Raw genomic sequence first — 14,478 nt, forward strand, 5'->3', positions numbered from 1 at the left:
TTGACCACTCTCTTCATTTTCCAACTGAGCTACACTACCCGGCCTATAAATACGTTAAACTAATCTTCACTACTTATTTTAACGGCAGAAGGAAGAAGATGTGCAGTGCGGGTTGCAGCGTAACTATAAAGACTGCAAAATACACTCCTGGAAATTGAAATAAGAACACCGTGAATTCATTGCCCCAGGAAGGGGAAACTTTATTGACACATTCCTGGGGTCAGATACATCACATGATCACACTGACAGAACCACAGGCACATAGACACAGGCAACAGAGCATGCACAATGTCGGCACTAGTACAGTGTATATCCACCTTTCGCAGCAATGCAGGCTGCTATTCTCCCATGGAGACGATCGTAGGGATGCTGGATGTAGTCCTGTGGAACGGCTTGCCATGCCATTTCCACCTGGCGCCTCAGTTAGACCAGCGTTCGTGCTGGACGTGCAGACCGCGTGAGACGACGCTTCATCCAGTCCCAAACATGCTCAATGGGGGACAGATCCGGAGATCTTGCTGGCCAGGGTAGTTGACTTACACCTTCTAGAGCACGTTGGGTGGCACAGGATACATGCGGACGTGCATTGTCCTGTTGGAACAGCAAGTTCGCTTGCCGGTCTAGGAATGGTAGAACGATGGGTTCGATGACGGTTTGGATGTACCGTGCACTATTCAGTGTCCCCTCGACGATCACCAGTGGTGTACGGCCAGTGTAGGAGATCGCTCCCCACACCATGATGCCGGGTGTTGGCCCTGTGTGCCTCGGTCGTATGCAGTCCTGATTGTGGCGCTCACCTCCACGGCGCCAAACACGCATACGACCATCATTGGCACCAAGGCAGAAGCGACTCTCATCGCTGAAGACGACACGTCTCCATTCGTCCCTCCATTCACGCCTGTCGCGACACCACTCGAGGCGGGCTGCACGATGTTGGGGCGTGAGCGGAAGACGGCCTAACGGTGTGCGGGACCGTAGCTTAGCTTCATGGAGACGGTTGCGAATGGTCCTCGCCGATGCCCCAGGAGCAACAGTGTCCCTAATTTGCTGGGAAGTGACGGTGCGGTCCCCTACGGCACTGCGTAGGATCCTACGGTCTTGGCGTGCATCCGTGCGTCGCTGCGGTCCGGTCCCTGGTCGATGGGCACGTGCACCTTCCGCCGACCACTGGCGACAACATCGATGTACTGTGGAGACCTCACGCCCCACGTGTTGAGCAATTCGGCGGTACATCCACCCGGCCTCCCGCATGCCCACTATACGCCCTCGCTCAAAGTCCGTCAACTGCACATACGGTTCACGTCCACGCTGTCGCGGCATGCTACCAGTGTTAAAGACTGCGATGGAGCTCCGTATGCCACGGCAAACTGGCTGACACTGACGGCGGCGGTGCACAAGTGCTGCACAGCTAGCGCCATTCGACGGCCAACACCGCGGTTCCTGGTGTGTCCGCTGTGCCGTGCGTGTGATCATTGCTTGTACAGCCCTCTCGCAGTGTCCGGAGCAAGTATGGTGGGTCTGACACACCGGTGTCAATGTGTTCTTTTTTCCATTTCCAGGAGTGTAGGATAGTAAGAGGGAATATTTTAGGTATCCTATTAAAGATTCGAAATATACATTCACGGGCTGCTGAGTTGTAGAGAGATATTTCTTAGTGCGAGCGCATCCTTTTCCGCCCTGATGGTGGTGTCAGCCGTGGTGTGGATTCAAAAGACACTAAAAGCATGGGAGAGAAATCCAGAGAAAGCGCAACCTCTCACCACAGCTTTTGGACTGTGATCGCGTCTTGGTCCACGATGGCGTACGGCGCGCTTGACACGAAGGAACAATTGAAGGGCATCTTCACCCTGTCGACGATTAAGTAAGTTGATGACACGACATCTTCGGCGATGGGAGGTGGCAGATGTACCAGAGGCGGCATTGCGTTCCTCTTATCAAATTCCTCCTCCAACCCTCCCCCCCTCAAGTCCGGTGCCCTTTGGCAAATTTCTTGCATCACCTCATATGATTTTATGAGTTTCACCGTACTCGAACCATGTCATAGCCGTTTACCAAAGCACACCGCACTTCAGTGGTAGGCCGGCCAGTGTGGCCGAGCGGTTCTAGGCGCTTCAGTCTGGAACCGCTCAAGTGCTGCGGTCGCAGGTTCGAATCCTGCCTCGGGAATGGATGTGTGTGGTGTCCTTAAGTTAGCTAGGTTTAAGTAGTTCTAAGTTCTAGGGGACTGATGACCTCGGAAGCTAAGTCCCATAGTGCTCAGAGCCAATTCAGTGGTAGTGGCTTTTTTTCTTTCGTTCCCATATGCGGACGATGGCAGTATTTCTGTACCCACACTCATTCCTACGACATAATTGAGCGTAAGCACACCTGTGAGGCGATGCTCAAAAAGGGCTCTGTGCACTATGGGACTTAACATCTGAGGTCATCAGTCCCCTAGACTTAGAACTACTTAAACCTAACCAACCTAAGGACATCACACACATCCATGCCCGAGGCAGGATTCTAACCTGCGACCGTAGCAGCAGTGCGGTTCCAGACTGAAGCTCCTAGAACCGCTCGACCACAACGGCCGGCTGAGGCGATGTCTTTGGCATCCCACAAGCGAGGAGCTGATAATGGATTGTATGGCTGCAGATCTGTTTTCGAAGTCTAGAGATGGGTTGAGAAGTGATCTGATGCAAAACGACCGTATGTCGCTTACACTGCCCGTGACACAATGCTGCGATTCATCACATGAAAACGTTGCTACTCAAGGCAGTTGATTCTCACGGTGGATGTTTCTCTGGACAATTGGTATTCAAGATCCGTCATTGACAGGGTGGTTCAATGTCTGCTCGACCTCTGTCATGTGGCGAACAGCCAAGCTGTTGAATGAGATTATCCGTCAAATGACGTCCATTACAACGTCTGATAACTTACCAGTCAAGCGACATGATGAGTTGTTATCTTCAAGTGCAGACAGGTGAACTCACACTTCGATAAGTGATCATTAGGATAGGTAATGCTGACTCAAACATTATGACAGCCTTACACTGAACTCTCAGTTTCTGAGGAGCAGATATGTGGAATCATAACTGAAATTTTACGTTTCTCCTGCCATTACAGTTTGCATTCATCGCCACAGGGAAACAAAAAATACATTGCCGGCCATGAAAACTAATTTACCGCTACACCAAAAATGGCTCTGAGCATTATGCGACTTAACTTCTGAGGTCATCAGTCGCCTATAACGTAGAACTAATTAAACCTAACTTACCTAAGGACATCACTCACGCCGGCCGAAGTGGCCGTGCGGTTAAAGGCGCTGCAGTCTGGAACCGCAAGACCGCTACGGTCGCAGGTTCGAATCCTGCCTCGGGCATGGATGTTTGTGAAGTCCTTAGGTTAGTTAGGTTTAACTAGTTCTAAGTTCTAGGGGACTAATGACCTCAGCAGTTGAGTCCCATAGTGCTCAGAGCCATTTGAACCATTTGACATCACTCACATCCATGCCCGAGGCAGGATTCGAACCTGTGACCGTAGGGGTCGCTCGGTTCCAGACTGTAGCGCCTAGAACCGCACGGCCACTCCGGCCGGCTTACCGCTACCCCAACTAGTGCCATTTTCATCAGAAACGACATGAGAGAAAAATTGTGAAAATCAAATATTGAAGAATGTAAAAGTATATGGTCAGAACCTATTCAGTTTATGGAGAATCCAAAGTTATCTTTCCAGTGTATTGGACACATTTATCAAATTTACACCATCTGAAGGTTTCGCAGCCACTCCTTTTCTTTTAGTATCACACTCTGCGACTTGAGATTTTTGGCAGCAATTACACTGTATGTCATTTGCAGCACCATGACGGTGGCATGTAACAAGTGTGATACTGCCATTGAGCCTTGGAGGTGCTTGGCTAGGCAGACGTTTACGATTTAAGTACAACGGCGGAGGGGAGTTGGAATTACGTCCTCTATATTCTGCATGAAAGGGGGATATTACGCAGTAGATTTCTCTGGTGACAAGATCGTGTCACGCCTCATGTAAGAAGAAGTAACGTCTTCCAACATGTGTCAGGATTCGACAGAGACAGGATAGTCGTCTGTAGAGTCTGTAATTTATCTCTCCGCACTATTACTTCTGGCTGCAGTCCCAATGCCAAAACCCATGCGACCAACGAATGGATTCAGGTTAGCAATAAGAGACGCCATGAGGCATCTCTACGTTCCCGTGCGACTACCTCCAGAGAGGCTAAACATATTGCTTGTTCGGTCATACCGGATCGTACAGAAACGTTCCGTACATTGAAAAGTGCTTGTTGGCAGCTAGACAAGTAATCATATGGGCAGTGTGACGACTTCTGTACCCCTACTGACTGTCCTCAGAGCGGCCAGTTCAGTGGCATCATTTGACATCGCCGGTGAGAGGCGCGCTGTCGGTGGCGGACTCGAAGTCAGTGCTGACACAAGAGTGCCACTGCGTTGTCTTTTTCAACGAGTTCGAGCACTACTCACAACATAAAGATGGACGTATCCGTTTATAGATGTCCAGAGGAGAACCAAGTTTCCGTCCACCATCTGCCTCAACAATAATGCAGGAGTAGACAAGAAAAAATTACCACTACACGCTCGAGTACTGTCTTCCACTACAGACACTTTTTCTTTTCTTTGAGTCATCAATCTTCTCACTGGTTTGATGCAACACAAAATAAGTACCTTTCCAGTGCCATCCGTTTCACCTCAGAGTTATTTGCTCCATGTATTCCAATCTCTCTCTCTTCCTCTTCAGTTTCTGCCCTCGACAATTCCCTGAAAAACCACGGAAATTATTCCGTGGTGTCTCAACACAAGTCCTATGATCCTGTCCCTTCTTCTTGTTAGTGTTTTCCATATATTTGTTTCGTCGCCTCCTCATTTCTTACCATATCAGTCCAACTAGTTTTCAACATTCTTCAGCACCAAATGCTTTGAATCTCTTCTTTTCCAGTTTTCTACAGTCCATGTTTCACAGCCATATAATGCTGTGCTCTAAACGTATATTCTCATAAATTTCTTCCTCACTCCAGTTGCTGTGGCCGAGCGGTTCTAGGTGCTTCAGTCTGTAACCGCGCGACCGCTACGGTAGCAGGTTCGAATCCTGCCTCGGGCATGGATGTGTGTGATGTCTTTAGGTGAGTTAGGTTCAAGTAGTTGTAGGGGACTGATGACTTCAAATGTTAAGTCCCATAGTGCTCAGAGCTATTTGAACCATCTTCCTCACATTAAAGTCTATGTTTGACACTAGTGTACTTCTCTTGGCCAAGAATGCCATTTTTGCCACTGTAAAACTGCTTTTTATGTCCTTGCGCCGTTAGTCTTGGCCTATTTTGGTACCTAGGTATCAGAATTCCTTAACTTCATCTACATCGTGATCACCAATCTTAATGTTACGTTTCTCGCTGTTTCAGTTCTGGCACATTTCATTACATTGGCCTTTCCTTGATTTACTTTTAACCCACATTCTGTACTCATTAGATTGTTCATTCCATTCAATAGCTTCTGTAATTCTTCGTCACTTTCACTGAGGATAGCAATGTCATCAGCGAATGTTATCATTGATACCCCTTCACCTGCAATTTTAATTGCACTCTTGAAACTTTGTTTTATTCCCAACATTGCTTCTTCGATTTATGGATAGAATAGAGGGACGAGAGACTACATTCCTGGCTTAATTCTTTCTAATACGCTTCCTTTTTTAGTTGTTCTGTCCCTCTTCCTGTTCCCTCTTGGCTCATGTACATGTTGTGTTATCCATATTTCCCTACAGCGTACCCCTATTCTTGTCGGAATTTCGAACATCTTGTACCATTATACACTGTCGAACGCTTTTCCAGGTCGATAAATCCAATGATCTTTATTCAGACTTGCTTCCATTATGAACTGGCAAGTTCGAATTACCTCTTTTGGGGCTTTACCTTTCGTAAAGCCAAACTGATCGTAGCCTAAGAGATCCCCTGTTTTCTTTTCCATTTTTCTGTATGTTATTTTTGTCAGTAACTGGACACATGAGCTGTCAAGCTGACTGTGCAATAATTGTCGCACTTGTCGTCTTTTGCTACCTTCGGAATTGTGTGGATGATGTTTTCCCGGAAGTGTGACGATCTGTCGCCAGTCTCATACGTTCCCCAGACAAATTATAATAGCCGTTTGGTTGTCACTTCTACCAATGACTTAGAAATTCCGATCGATATCTTATGTTGTCAAAAGCTATTTCAGATTCTTATTATAATATTGGATTCCCTGTTTCTTTCCTGTCGACTCCTGTTTCTTCTTGTATCATGTCTTCAGACAAGTCGTCCTCCTCATGACTTCATGACAGTTCATTGGGTAAGAAACAAGATTACCTATGCTGCGCATAACCAGAAATCTGGACATCTGTTATTCCATCTCAATGGTTGCCGTGACTGTCTGCGGCCTAGCACGTTTTCTACATGTCTCATCGGTCAGTAGACTCGCACGCCACCGGTAGCAGGCGTCTACGACTGTTGAATAAAGAACAGGGCTGTAGCAACACGGAGTGACGTACTGACATCCATTACCCTAGCTCAGTTCTGCCCCATATCCTGCGATGTTAAGGCCATTGTGGCTGTCACAGGTGGCAGCTCTGCATCACTTACACTGAAGCGCCAAAGAAACTGGTTTAGGCCGGCCGGTGTGACCTTGCGGTTCTAGGCGCTTCAGTCTGGAATCGCGTGGCCGCTACAGTCGCAGGTTCGAATCCTGCCTCGGGGATGGATGTGTGTGATGTCCTTAGGTTAGTTAGGTTTAAATAGTTCTAAGTTCTAGGGGACTGGTGACCACAGATGTTAAGTCCCATAGTGCTCAGAGCCATTTGAGCCATTTTTGAACTGGTTTAGGCATGCGTATTCAAAAACAGAGATATGTAAACAAGCAGAATACGGCGCTGCCGTCGGCAACGCTATGTCTGGCGCAGTTGTTAGATCGGTTATTGCTGCTACAATGGCAGTTTATCAACCTTTAAGTGAACTTTAATGTTGTGCTGTAGCCGGGGCACGTTCAATGGGACACATCACCTCCAAGGTAGCGGTGACATGGGGATTTTCCCGTATGACCATTCTACGAGTGCATCGTGAGTATCAGGAATCCAGCCGGTAAAACATCCAATCTCCAACATCACTGAGGTCGGGAAAAGATCCTACAAGAAAGGGACCAACGACGACTGAAGAGAATCGTTCAACGTGACAGAAATGCAACCCTTCCGAAAATTGCTCCCGATTTCAATGCTGGGCCATTAACAAGTGTCAGCGCGCGAACCATTCAACGAATCATCGTCGTTATAGGCTTTCGGAGCCAAAGGTCCACTCGTGCAGTCTCGATGACTGCACGACACAAAGCTTTACGCCTCGCCTGGGCCCGTCCACACCGACGTTGGACCGGTGATGACTGGAAAAAATGTTGCTTGGTCGGATGGACATGCACTGGTATGGAGACTACCTCGTGAATCCATGGACCCTGCATGTCAGAAGGGGACTGTTCGAGCTGGTGGAGGCTCTGTAATGGTGTAGAGCGTGTGCTGCCCCAGTGATATGCGACCCCTGATTGGTCTAGATACGGATCGAACAGGTGACACTTACGTAAGCATGCTGTGTGATGACCTGCATCCATTCATGTCCAGTGTGCATTCCGACGGACTTGGGCAATACCAGCAGAACAATGCGACTCCCAGAATTCCTACAGAGGGACTCCAGGAACATTCTTCTGAGTTTTAAGACTTCCACTGGCCACCAAACACCCCAGAAATGAACGTTATTGAGCGTATCTGGGAGGCCTTGCAATGTGCTGTTCAGAAGAGCTCTCCACCCCTGGTGGAGAATATGTATTAATATAAAATCTTCTTTATTTTCACCTGCAGTCTGGTAGGTTGTTTGAAATTACGGAAAAAGCTTCAGCATGCTTGATTCAAAATTTTGCCTTCTAGAATTTTTAAAGTGGAACCTGAAGTAGATCGTTACCTCTGAACTACAGGGTTGTCCATTGATCGTGACCGGACCAAATATCTCACGAAATAAGCGTCAAACGAAAAAACTACAAAGAACGAAACTTTTCTAGCTTGAAGGGGAAAACCAGATGGCGCTATGTTTGACCCGCTAGATGGCGCTGCCATAGGTCAAACGGATATCAACTGCGTCTTTTTAAAATAGGAACCCCCATTTTTTATAACATATTCGTGTAGTACGTAAAGATATGAATGTTTTGGTTGGACCAGTTTTTTGGCTTTGTGATAGATGGCACTGTAATAGTCACAAGCATATGGCTCACAATTTTAGACAAACGGTTGGTAACAGGTAGGTTTTTTAAATTAAAATACATAACGTAGTCACGTTTGAACATTTTATTTCGGTTGTTCCAATGTGATACATGTACCTTTGAGAACTTATCATTTCTGAGAAGGCATATTGTTACAACGTGATTGCCTGTAAATATCACATTAATGCAATAAATACTCAAAATGATGTCCGTCAACCTCAATGCATTTGGCAATACGTGTAACGACGTTCCTCTCAACAGCGAGTAGTTCGCCTTCCGTAACGTTCGCACATGCATTGACAATGCGCTGACGCTTGTTGTCAGGCGTTGTCGGTGGATCACGATAGCAAATATCCTTTAACTTTCCCCACAGAATGAAATCCGGGAACGTCGGATCCACTGAACGTGCGGGCCATGGTATGGTGCTTTGACGACCAATCCACCTGTCATGAAACATGCTATTCATTACCGCTTCAACCGCACGCGAGCTATGTGCCGGACACCCATCATGTTGGAAGTACATCGCCATTCTGTCATGCAGTGAAAAATCTTCTAGTAACATCGGTAGAATGTTATGTAGGAAATCAGCATACATTACACCATTTTTGATTCCATCGATAAAATGGGGGCCAATTATCCTTCCTCCCAAAATGCCGCACCATACATTAACCCGCCAAGGTTATTTGATTTTCAAACAGCTGAGCAGAACTGAACGTACTCAGACATTTCTCTCTTTACTTATTCTGATCAACACTAAACTGACACACAATATTTTTAGCGCAACGCAATCTTCCAAAAATCCCTACAAAAGAATGGCCCTGACTGACTATAACCTACACCTTTCATGAATCACTTACCTCAAAAAAATCTTCGTTACTCGAACTACTGCAATACAACGAGCACCAATACTGGCAGCTAAATAAAAGATTCTAACTACTGAAGGCACTAACTACTGATAGGCATAGTCAGCAAATCAACGATATTGATAGAGAACAAACAATGTATTTACCTTAATAGTGTTCAAAAGTCATTATATATATCAGTTCATGACATACAGTCTTACAAATTTACTGTCTCTGATGGACACACGCACAGATCATCCGCTCTCAAAACTCCGCCATCTCACTCCCCACATCCACCACTGCTGGCGGCTCACCTCCAACTGCGCAACGTTATTCGCTGTTCACATCCAACTTCCCAACACTACAATAGTGAATATTGCAACAATGCTAACCAGCCACAGAATGCACACAGCACAGTCAGTGATTTTCATACAGAGCGCTACGTGGCGTTACCAACGAAAAATCCTAAACAGCCTACTTGCAGTATGTATTAGCAAATGCCTTCTTCCGCAGGTTTGTTCCATCGCATCATTTGCCAAAGCGGGGCCCTAACGGAAGGTGTTATGAACACTAACTGCAGAGAGAGAGCATTCCGACTGGCCAGGTTCCTGGGTTTCACCGGGAACACCACGGAGGAACTGGTCGCCTTCATGAGGGAGCAGCCGGCAAGAAAACTCGTCGAACATGCGTCCGAGGCAGCTACGAAGGAGGTGACGACTCACACACACTCAAGGCACACGAACACACACACACACACACACACACACACACACGAGCGCGCGCGAGCGCACAGAGAGAGAGAGAGAGAGAGAGAGAGAGAGAGAGAGATAAACAAAGAAAACATTGAGAAAGAAATTACAGAAGTCTTACAAGTGCTAACAACAACTATTTCCTTTTATTTGAGAAAAGGATAGGACGGAATTCGCGCCTTTCGGAGCATCGATTGAGCCTCCTGGGGTACCGGACAGTGTGCTGACACAAGATCCTTTCGAAGTACTAAGGAGTGGAAAATTTAAGCCTGTGCCATTGCTCCTAGGTATCACCTCTCGTGAAGGACTCATTTTTATGCAAGGTTTGTACTCCCTTCAAGACAGTAATTATTATACACTAAGTTTACACAAAAGAGTTCTACTCTCTGATATTCGTATCATTAATAACAGACAGGAATTAATGCTTCTACTCACAGGTTAGAATGCTTTGCCTTGTAAATAACACGATGAAAATACTGCATATAAATTTAAGTAAATGAAGAATATTATCAATCAGATTTTCCAGGGAGAGTTAAATGACAGTTTAGTATGGATATACGTTAGAGTTCCTGGTCTGAATGTCGCTGTTGTGAAGACAGTTGTCGAAAATTCGTCTATGTTAACTGACGCCGTTGTCTTTCAGATGAAGAATTTAACTGCTGTGACATGTAATGTATCTTGTGTGTTTCAATGGGTTAATGAGTAATACAAGAATAAAGCCTACAGATTTTTTTAAAATTCCTATTGATTCCAAAACGCTGTTGAATAAACTATATGTCCCCTCATCGACATTTGAGGCACACAGCGTAATGTGAATGCACTACAACGTCCCGCCTCTCTACTGTGGCTACGGAATGACACATGGAAAAACACTCTTGAATTCTTTGAAACATCTCTACAGGAATCCTTGGCACCATAATGAGTTTTTGTTGTTGATATTCCTACGTTGGCTAAACCCGCCAGGGTAGACGAGAGTGCTGACGTGCTGCTTCCTGGACTCGAGTAGGCGCGCCGGCCCCAGATCGAATCTGCCCGGCGGACGAGGGCCGATGTGCTGGCCAGCCTGGATGTCGTTTTTAGCCGGTTTTCCACATCGCGCTAGGTGAATACCGGCTGGTCCCCATGTTCCGCCTCAGTTAAACGGCTCGCAGACATCTGAACACTTTCGCACTATTCCATGGATTACGCGCGATGCAGACAGTTGGGGTACACTAATTCCGTCCTGGGGGGTATGGGGTGGCTGCAGGAAGAGCATCTGGCCCCCCTTCAAGATTAACATGCCAAATCGAATTAACGTGGCTGACCCTGTGTAATTGCAGGAGAAGGCTCAAGCGATAGATAGAATTCCTATGTTGGCTAAATATTTCATTCTGACTGGGACAGTTTGCATTCATTGCTGGATCACAACGAGTGTCATTAATTAGTTTATAGTGCATGAGAAACTATTAATATTATTTTGCAGTCATCACACAGAGATAAAACTTCCCTTTAGCATCGATAACAGCATTTTATTTTCACTAATGAAAACGAAATGTGTGAATTTTTACATTGGCTGTATTTTACATTTATAATCTCTTTAGAATCTTATTATTCCGTTACCACTGTCCCACCCCTGGTAGCTGAGTGGTCAGTGAGACGGAATGTCATGCCTAACGGCCCGGGTTCGGTTCACGGCTGGGTCGGAGATTTTCTACGCTCAGGTACTGAGTGTAGTATTATGTTTATCTTCATCATTTCATCCTCATTGAAACGCAAGTCAACGAAGTGGCGTCCACTCGGAAGACTTGCACCAGGCAAACGGTCTACTCGACGGGAAGCCGTAGCCACACGGCAGTATGTCTGTTTCCACTGAAACATAAAACGAATAAAACTTTCGTTAATAGCTCCAGCAAGGTATGTCCACCACGACGATCTGTTTGGTGGCAACTGCATCTTAACTGTCCGCTCATACCACTCTGGCTGTCAGCCTTCAATACTAAACCTGAAACTGTTGTTGTTGTTGTTGTGGTCTTCAGTCCTGAGACTGGTTTGATGCAGCTCTCCGTGCTACTCTACCCTGTGCAAGCTTCTTCATCTCCAGGTACCTACTGCAACCTACATCCTTCTGAATCTGCTTAGTGTATTGGTCTCTTGGTCTCCCTCTACGATTTTTACCCTCCACGCTGCCCTCCAATGCTAAATTTGTGATCCCTTGATGCCTCAAAACATGTCCTACCAACCGATCCCTTCTTCTAGTCAAGTTGTGCCACAAACTTCTCTTCTCCCCAATCCTATTCAATACCTCCTCATTAGTTACGTGATCTACCCACCTTATCTTCAGCATTCTTCTGTAGCACCACATTTCGAAAGCTTCTATTCTCTTCCTGTTCAAACTGGTTATCGTCCATGTTTCACTTCCATACTTGGCTACACTCCATACAAATACTTTCAGAAACGATTCCTGACACTTAAATCTATACTCGATGTTAACAAATTTCTCACCTACAGAAACGATTTCCTTGCCATTGCCAGTCTACATTTTATATCCTCTCTACTTCGACCATCATCAGTTATTTTACTCCCTAAATAGCAAAACTCCTTTACTACTTTAAGTGTCTCATTTCCTAATCTAATCCCCTCAGCATCACCCGATTTAATTTGACTACATTCCATTATCCTCGTTTTGCTTTTGTTGATGTTCATCTTATATCCCCCTTTCAAGACACTGTCCATTCCGTTCAACTGCTCTTCCAAGTCCTTTGCTGTCTCTGACAGAATTACAATGTTATCGGCGAACCTCAAAGTTTTTATTTCTTCTCCATGGATTTTAATACCTACTCCGAATTTTTCTTTTGTTTCCTTACTGCTTGCTCAATATACAGGTTGAATAACATCGGGGAGAGGCTACAACCCTGTCTCTCTCCTTTCCCAACCACTGCTTCCCTTTCATGCCCCTCGACTCTTATAACTGCCATCTGGTTTCTGTACAAATTGTAAGTAGCCTTCCGCTCCCTGTATTTTACCCCTGCCACCTTCAGAATTTGAAAGAGAGTATTCCAGTTAACATTGTCAAAAGCTTTCTCTAAGTCTACAAATGCTAGAAACGTAGGTTTGCCTTTTCTTAATGTTTTTTCTAAGATAAGTCGTAAGGTTAGTATTGCCTCACGTGTTCCAACATTTCTACGGAATCCAAACTGATCTTCCCCGAGGTCCGCTTCTACCAGTTTTTCCATTCGTCTGTAAAGAATTCGCGTTAGTATTTTGCAGCTGTGACATATTAAACTGATAGTTCGGTAATTTTCACATCTGTCAACACCTACTTTCCTTGGGATTGGAATTATTATATTCTTCTTGAAGTCTGTGGGTATTTCGCCTGTCTCATACATCTTGCTCACCAGATGGTAGAGTTTTGTCATGACTGGCTCTCCCAAGGCCATCAGTAGTTCTAATGGAATGTTGTCTACTCCCGGGGCCTTGTTTCGACTCAGGTCTTTCAGTGCTCTGTCAAACTCTTCACGCAGTATCTTATCTTCCATTTCATCTTCATCTACATCCTCTTCCATTTCCATAATATTGTCCTCAAGTACATCGCCCTTGTATAAACCCTCTATATACTCCTTCCACCTTTCTGCTTTCCCTTCTTTGCTTAGAACTGGGTTGCCATCTGAGCTCTTGATATTCATACAAGTGGTTCTCTTCTCTCCAAAGGTCTCTTTAGTTTTCCTGTAGGCAGTATCTAACTTACCCCTAGTGAGACAAGCCTCTACATCCTTACATTTGTCCTCTAGCCATCCCTGCTTAGCCATTTTGCACTTCCTGTCGATCTCATTTTTGAGACGTTTGTATTCCTTTTTGCCTGCTTCATTTACTGCATTTTTATATTTTCTCCTTTCATCAATTAAATTCAATATTTCTTCTGTTACTCAAGGATTTCTATCAGCCCTCGTCCTTTTACCTACTTGATCCTCTGCTGCCTTCACTACTTCATCCCTCAGAGCTACCCAGTCTTCTTCTACTGTATTTCTTTCCCCCATTCCTGTCAATTTTATGCTTTCCCTGAAACTCTGTACAACCTCTGGTTCTTTCAGTTTATCCAGGCCCCATCTCCTTAAATTCCCGCCTTTTTGCAGTTTCTTCAGTTTCAATCTGCAGTTCATAACCAATAGATTGTGGTCAGAATCCACATCTGCCCTTGGAAATGTCTTACAATTTAAAAGCTGGTTCCTAAATCTCTGTCTTACCATTATGTAATCTATCTGATACCTTTTAGTATCTCCAGGATTCTTCCAGGTATACAACCTTCTTTCATGATTCTTGAATCAAGTGTTAGCTATGATTAAGTTATGCTCTGTGCAAAATTCTACAAGGCGGCTTCCTCTTTCATTTCTTCCCCCCAATCCATATTCATCTACTATGTTTCCTTCTCTCCCTTTTCCTACTGACGAATTCCGGTCACCCATGACTATTAAATTTTCGTCTCCCTTCATTACCTGAATAATTTCTTTTATCTGGTTATACATTTCATCAATTTCTTCATCATCTGCAGAGCTAGTTGGCATATAAACTTGTACTACTGTAGTAGGCATGGGCTTTGTGTCTATCTTGGCCACAATAATGCGTTCA

The 14,478-nt window shown here is 45.3% G+C and overlaps 1 protein-coding gene across 1 annotated transcript in view; it reads left to right on the forward strand.

Moving 5' to 3' along the window:
• The window catches only part of LOC126457726 (juvenile hormone esterase-like), a 79,185-nt gene that overhangs the window by 39,404 nt on the left and 25,303 nt on the right, over positions 1–14,478 (forward strand). Inside the window, exons 5-6 of the mRNA XM_050094262.1 lie at positions 9,641–9,837; positions 10,037–10,199. Coding sequence (XP_049950219.1) covers positions 9,641–9,837; positions 10,037–10,199 — 360 coding nt within the window. The remainder of the gene's footprint in view (positions 1–9,640; positions 9,838–10,036; positions 10,200–14,478) is intronic.

This window comes from Schistocerca serialis, chromosome 2 (assembly GCF_023864345.2).
Source record: "Schistocerca serialis cubense isolate TAMUIC-IGC-003099 chromosome 2, iqSchSeri2.2, whole genome shotgun sequence".
NCBI lineage: Eukaryota > Metazoa > Arthropoda > Insecta > Orthoptera > Acrididae > Schistocerca > Schistocerca serialis.